The following is a 7,517-nucleotide window of genomic DNA, read 5'->3' on the forward strand; positions in this document are numbered from 1 at the left end:
CTTCCAGGGAACACTCAGGGTTGATTTCTTTTAGGATTGACTGATTTGATCTTCTTGCAGTCCAAGGGACTCTCAGGAGTCTTCTCCAGCACCATAGTTCAAAAGAATCTATTCTTCGGCGCTCGGCCTTCCTTATAGTCCAACTCTCGCAGCCATACATGACTACTGGGAATACCATTGCTTTGACCATGCGGACTTTTGTTGGCAGGGTGATGTCTCTACTTTTTATCATGCTATTTAGGTTCGCCATTGCTTTCCTCCCAAGGAGCAGGTGTCATTAATTTCATGGCTGCTGTCACAGTCTACGGTGATCTGGGATCCCAGGAACGTGAAGTCTGTCACTACTTCCACAACTTCCCCTTCTATTTGCCAAGGAATGATGGGGCCGGATGCCATGATCTTAGCTTTTTTTGATGTTGAGTTTCAAGCCAACTTTTGTGCTGTCCTCTTTCTCTCTTAGCAAGAGGCTCTTTAGGTCCTCTTCACTTTCTGCCATTAAGAGTGGTATCGTCTGCATATCTGAGGTTGTTGATCTTTTCCCCAGCAGTCTTAATTCATCCAGGCCAGCATTTTGCATGATGTACTCTGCATATATATTAAATAAGCAAGGTGACAATATACATCCTTGTCGTACTCCTTTTCCTATGCATGATTAAATGGATGCAAAATTTTGGAGAGGAAATACAGTTTCAATCTTGGGAACATCTATGGACTAAAGGTATTCGATTTCCTGACAGTCAAGCTTTAAGAAAAAACTGGTACAAGATGTTTTACTGATGGTACGTCACTCCAATAGATATTACAAAGATGGATAAGAACTGCAAAGGGGCTTGTGGGAAATGTAAAAAAAGAAGATGGCACCTTTAATCATATGTGGTAGACTTATATCAAAACCAAAAGATACTGAAAAAACATACATGAAGAAAATTCAAAATATTTTAAAAACCAAATTCCTGATGAAACCAGAGACTATGTTACTGGGAATCTTACCAAGCAACATAGACAGAATCTCACCTCACAAGATCTATTTAAATATATGTTAACAGCTACCAGAGTAATATTTGCAGTGAAATGGAAGACAGAAGATTTTCCTGCAACAGAGATCTGGAAAGAAAAACTAGCTGAGTATGCAACATTGGCAAAATTAACCAATTATATTGAAAGAATTTCAGCAGAAATGGCAACCTTATTACTCACACTATGGAAATAAATAACTTGTTTTTTTAAGTTCTGAAATTACCTGAATATCATATTAAACATGATGAAAATATTGATTATAGCCTCAATATGTAATTAAATAATTAGTAAGAATAAAATTTAGATTTTGATAAACAATTAAAACAATATCAAGGTTTTTACAATGATTTTAGTATAGAATTTTAGTATAGAACGTTAATAGATTATCGTTAACCTTAGGAAAGTTCTTGTCTATTCTTTAAAGAGAGAATCTATCCCAAATTCTGTAATTCTATAATATTCAAGTTTTATTGTTTGCTCTTATATTTGAAATATGTAATACATTTGGTAATATATCTGATTTTACTTGTTGCATGTACCAATCCATAATACTTTACAAATTTGATGAATCTATATTTCTCCTCTACTAATTTTTTCCTTCTGTATTCCACCCTTCTAAGAGAAAATAATAAAAAACATTCATTTAAAAAGGATCTCTTTGTGACTTCTGACAGTGAGCTTCCTCAAGTCTGCTGCACATGCAGATCAGCTATTCTGTGCATGCAATGTCCTTATCATACACAGAAGACTACTGCTGGACTGATATGAGCCTCTGGGAAAGCAATATTAAGAGATTCATATCTCCCAAGTTCACCTCACAGAAGCTGTGATAGTCAACACCAAATATAGCAGCCATGATGACCTGATTGCTCTATGAAGGAGACACTCACTTCACTCCGCAATAAAATGCAATTCTTGTTTGAAATGACTTCTTTTGCCAGTACTGCTGTGCCATCCTAACAAGAGTTAAACCCTTCTAAATCCATTAACTCCAATAGACTTCGAATACGGTTACTCTGCTTACAAGAGTACTCTTGGTTTAACAAGGTTTTAAATTTTGATTGTCTTTGGCTTCTACTGTGCTTTTACAGGAAAACACTGACATGTCCAACCACAAATAGAGAGTCGCCAAAACCAAGAAGACGCATAAAGTACCTCAAGGGCACAATGATTTGGGGGAGGGAAGAACTAAATGCATTGGCTTGCTGTAGAAGTTTGATGATATGAGTCACCAGCAGAAAGAGAAGAGGAGGACATGATTTTGCCTTATTCCCGTTCTCGCTTTCCCCCCGATGTTGTGTGGCATCTTGTTCACAAGAGTTCCGCAACAAGCATATAGGAAAGGTAGGAAAAGACCCAGTCCACCAACTTCTTTTAATGAGTTTTCCCAAAGGATCCAATCCATTTACTCTGCTCTTTTATAACTGCTGTCTAGCTAAGAAATCTGAAGAAAATTGGGGGGGGGGGTGTTTAACCCTGTTCATATAGGTGCTTGACTTGTCCTCAAACATCTTCCAGTGGAAGACTCACTGTGGACCACATGGCAGCATTCCTCACACAAGTATGCAGACTGCAACAAAGCACAGAGCCAGATCGTGTCCACATGCTGGGGCTGCTGGGTTGAACCAGCACCTTTGCATCAATGGTGTGCATCTATGATGGTGGTGGCACGTTTTCGAGCTGTAGGTGCCTATAAACAACCTACATGGGGGTGCTAAGTCAAACAAACAGCACTTTTGTGCAGGTCCCAGTTGTGAGCTTTCCAGCTGGACTAACAGCCCAAAAGCGCTTGTTTGGGCACCAGCATCATGCGTAAACCAGTCTCCATGATCTCTGTCTTCCTTTCGTCCCATTTTGTAAAGCCTTCTACCCTGTTACACAATGCCGCTTTCATCCTTGTTCCTAAGCATATTTACTGAACTACCTTTATTAACATTATTCAGAGCAGCAAGTTGGAGAGTACAGACAAACCTCTGCTTCACGAGCACAATTCAAAAACATGTAACAGGAATGATTTTAAAACCACTAGCATGGCTTAAAACATTCCTGTAATACAACGTCAGTTTTGTGTGGTGGTTAAGTGTGCGGACTCTAATCTGGGAGAACCGGGTTTGATTCTCCACTCCTCCACTTACAGCTGCTGGATGACCTTGGGCAAGCCATAGTTCTGACAAGAGCTGTCCTTGAAAGGGTAAGTTCTTGAAAGAACTCTCTCAGCCCCACCTACCTCACAGGGTGTCTGTTGTGGGGAGGGGAAGGGAAAGGAGTCTGTAAGCCGCTCTGAGACTCCGAGTGAAGGGCGGGGTATAAATCTAATCTCCTCCTCTCCTCCTCTAATGGAGGAAACATTAAATCAGGCCATTTGAGACAAGAAGAAAGGCACTTTACACTTTGTTTGTTGCATTATACCAGGTAACTCAACTGAACCATTCATTATGTGGGGTGTAGATGTGGCTCAACTATCTGCCAATGTTAGGACTCCATTGCCCTCAGTAGCTGTGGCTGCTGCTAGCTGGATCCATTCCTGGGTCTTGGGGCTAGTGTGCCTTCAGAATGGAGAGCAAAGGGGGTTGCAACCACCATCTCCCTCCTCCTCCTCTCAGCAGGCACTGCCCTTGCAGCCTGGAGAGAACTCATCTGTTTCCTCCTCAGGGTGCAGTGCTAGCTCCTTTTAAATACACACCCAAACTGCTTATACTCAGCAAGAGGCTCTGACTTCTTACCAAAGGCATGAGCTCCATGAAAGTGCAAGGCCAATGTGCCCATCATCTATGCTCATCCCTGCCCCTCTCCCAGCTGCTGAGTGACTACTTGTTGCCACAACTGGGCAGGCCACTACTTCCAGACTTGCCCAGCTGGCTGATGGCACTGCCTGTACCCACTTACCAACTGTCTGGCCTGCCTGTGGCCTTGACCATCCATTCGCAAGGGGTTTGGATGAAACCTGCCACATCACCTGACTTGGGCAGGGGTATGTCCAGGATTGGGCCTGATGCCAATTAATATAAGAATCACATCATAATTAAGATAGGAATGACAGGAAGAGAGAACTGAGACACTGGCATTAATAGGCCTGATCCATTCCTGAACATACCACTTCTTTACAATACGCATGATGACTAGAAACTGAATGTGAGAAACTCACTGTCTTGACAAGTTCTATTTGCATTGTCAGATCTGTGAAAACATATTCAAATGATGAACTTGAATATGTGGGAAATGTCCATGTTCATTCAAGGAACTGGGTCCTATCATGGACGAAAAGGAGTTACAGGCAGGGCAAAGGTTGCACAACTGCATGTTAAGATGTCACAGTATTTCAGCTTACCAAGGAATGGGTAGAATTACATCACACCAATACCCACTTCAGTATGGAGCAATACTTGCAACTGGCAACAACTGGATAGCATTCATACTTGAAACACTGGGAGTTAAAGTCCTAAACCATCCTTTTATACTATCTAGCATATCAATCACATGGATTTAAAGTTCTCATGATACTTACTCAATGCACTATTCCTTTATTTCACAATAATATCCTTCCAGCAAAGTTTCACAGAGTTTGTATTACATTAAGGTGTGGCTCTCATCCTAATCCATACCAGCTGTTATCAGCTGCCAGCCTTTAGTCAAGATCCCCCTAAGAACAAAAACCTCATGTCTCAAGAGCCTTTATTGCATTCTACTCTTAAGGGCTGAAAGGTACATCCTACAAAGAAGGGCAACAATCCCACCAAAGCTGAGCATCTGTAACTCTTCTGATTTTTTCTGTAATCAAGAGAGCTTAAAAGTACATTGTTTTGCCTTGATCATGCCAAGCAAGATGCTGTAAGATGACTATGTGTGTACTCTGATATTCTCTTCCAGGGCTCTTTTTGTAGCAGGAACTCCTTTGCATATTAGGCAACACACCCCTAATGTAGCCAATCCTCCAAGAGCTTACAGAGATCTTCTTACAGGGGCTACTGTAAGCTCTTGGAGGACCGGCTACATTAGGAGTGTGTCGCCTAATATGCAAAGGAGTTCCTGCTACAAAAAGAGCCCTGTGAAACAACAGAAACATTTAAGGAAATACAGCCAATTGCTTCATCATACAAAGCAAGACTGAGATGGTAACTTTTCATTCTGTGGAGAGTGGGTACTTAGGGAAGCCGTCTGGCAGGGAAGTTTCTTAGCTATGAGACAATAAACACAACCTTCATTTTAAGACTAAGGCATGCCTGCTTGCTTCTCTCTGGGTTCTTTCCCACATTATATGCACTGAGAATTCAGTGTCAGCCTCATGATGTAAGATCAGCCTCTTGGGTAGAAGGTCCTCCTGAGTGCCAAACTCTAAGGATGCCAGAGTCTATCCCAAGAGAAATCTGGCATGTTTAGACACTGCTTTAAGATTAAACCTGAGTAACAGCACAGCCCTACTCAATGTGACTGCTTGGCAGCGACTTGCAACCAAGTATAAATACAAATGGCCTTAACTGTGAAATTTCTCTCTAGCACACTACCCATCCCCTCCACAGTGATCTGCTTCTACAGCAGCTCCCAGCACACAGCAAGAGAAAGAACACTTACGAGATGTAGGCAGGGTAAGCGAAGCCGATCAAGTTGCAGAGCAGGGATGCTCCGTAGCCAATCACCAGATAGATGGCCAGCACACCAACAAGGGCTATCTCAAGAGAAAGCAGAAAGTCAGTCAGTGGGGAAGGGAGGCCTAAATGCAAACACACACACACGCACAACCCAAGGCAGGGCCTGATTACATAAAGTTGGACATGTTTTCTTAACTGCAGGAGAGAGGACGGGAAAATGCAAATAATCTTCCATGAAGCTCAGAGAGCCCACACAGAGCAACAAGGCACCACATCCTGCCCATTTAGAGGCAAGTTTATTAAATGCGGGGGGGGGGGTTTAGAAAGCAGGGTTAACCTGTAATGCTGAAGGGGTACATGGCCGAACACCCAGGCGAACGGAGACTTGAGCCCGACCCAGACACGTCAGCTACTCAATCACCATTCAGCGGAAGTTACTCTCCTTCCCCTCCTCGTTTCAGTACACAGAGGGAGGGACTGCTCTTCCACCCGGCTGCTTCCCTTGAAAGGGGGAAGAGTGCGTGTGTTTCAAAGGAGGTGCCTCACATAGCTGAAGAAGTGTGATGAGCTGAGAGCGGAGGAGGAGGAAGGCATCGGCCTACGGAAACCAGAGCCCAGCTGCTGTTGGACGGTCAGCCTTAAGGGCCGAGCGTCCCACACCTCCCCCTCCCCATATGCATGATCTTCTTCCATAAATACCCCGCAATCGAGACAGGCGCGGGGGCCTCCGTAGCCGCTCCCTAGGATATTAAAAATGGATGGGTGGGTGGCAGGAGAACGGCAGAGAATTTCACGATCTCTTCATTCCAGAGTGGCGAAAATCCGAAAAGGGTGGAGGGCACTCCTTAAGCCTCTTTTTAAAGAGTGGCCCCGTTATGCCAGCCTGTCTCCTAACCCAACTCGGGCCGCACCACGCTTCAGAAATCCTCCCCCCTCCCTCCGGTATCCATGTCGTGACCATCGCCGCTTTCTAGACCATGATCTGGCAGCCTCTGAGACTTCGGAGGGAATGACAAAGCCGGGCGGGCAGGGCCCGCGTGACTCACCGAGGGCGACGTAGGACCTGCTCACCCCAGTCCTGCTCTCGATTTTCTCCAGAACGCTGGTCAGGAAATTCTTCTCGTGCAGGAACTTGTCGAATCTCTGCCTCATAGACGCGGTCATGGCGAGATCCTTCTCGGGGCGTCCGGCTCGCCTCTAGTCCGAGAGGAGCGACTGCTGGTCCGCCTGGGTGGGGGGAAAGGCGAGGTTCCTGCCTGCTGCCACCAACCCGCGCCGAACCCGGAGCTGCCTCGGATGGGGAGGGGGGAGACGTCAGGAGCAGCGGCATCATGGGAGAGGTGCGCGCGCGCGCGCTCGACGTCGGCGCAAAGCCAGCCCCCGGCTAGGCCTCGCTCTCCCGCGAAGAGGCCACGCCCGGTAGAGCGCCTGTAGCCGCCAGCGGCTGGCGGTGGACAGGAAGAGCGCTCGGCTGCCGGCAAAGAGGAGACGGGTACAAAGCTCAGGAGGAGGCTTGGGAAGCGTGTTGCAGAGTTCAGCACAGAGTGGCATCGACACGTCTCTGTTTTGTTCATCCTTTGAAAACCAAATGACTGTTGCCCAACTCAGTGGATCCGATGGGGTTGGCGTGGTGGTCTACTGTAGCCAAACAAAACAGAAGTCCAGTGGCACCTTAAAGACTAACACCTTTTTCATTGCTTCTGTCAGTCAGAACTCATTTCCTCAGATACAGTGGGCGGCGATACTCAAAATGTGATGCGCCACAACATGTTACATGCACATCTCCTGGGATAAAGAGTTGACAGGGGTGAGTCAGACGGGTGCCTTCCAATGCTCCCTGTTGTTGGATCCCCAAGCATCGAGAATAAATCCACGTTTTAAAGAAAAGCAAAATTTATTTCAAAGCTTTGGAAA

At 45.3% G+C, this 7,517-nt stretch overlaps 1 protein-coding gene across 1 annotated transcript in view; it reads right to left on the reverse strand.

Annotated features, from left to right (window-relative positions):
• REEP5 (receptor accessory protein 5) overlaps positions 1–6,928 on the reverse strand; it is a 29,625-nt gene extending 22,697 nt beyond the window's left edge. Inside the window, exons 1-2 of the mRNA XM_015418654.1 lie at positions 6,650–6,928; positions 5,587–5,680 (exon numbers count right to left, since the gene is read on the reverse strand). Of these exons, the coding sequence (XP_015274140.1) occupies positions 5,587–5,680; positions 6,650–6,767 (212 nt within the window). The 5' untranslated portion in view covers positions 6,768–6,928. The remainder of the gene's footprint in view (positions 1–5,586; positions 5,681–6,649) is intronic.
• Positions 6,929–7,517: the final 589 nt, after the last annotated feature.

Source organism: Gekko japonicus, unplaced genomic scaffold, assembly GCF_001447785.1.
Source record: "Gekko japonicus isolate JY-2015 unplaced genomic scaffold, Gekko_japonicus_V1.1 scaffold541, whole genome shotgun sequence".
In the NCBI taxonomy this organism is placed as follows: domain Eukaryota; kingdom Metazoa; phylum Chordata; class Lepidosauria; order Squamata; family Gekkonidae; genus Gekko; species Gekko japonicus.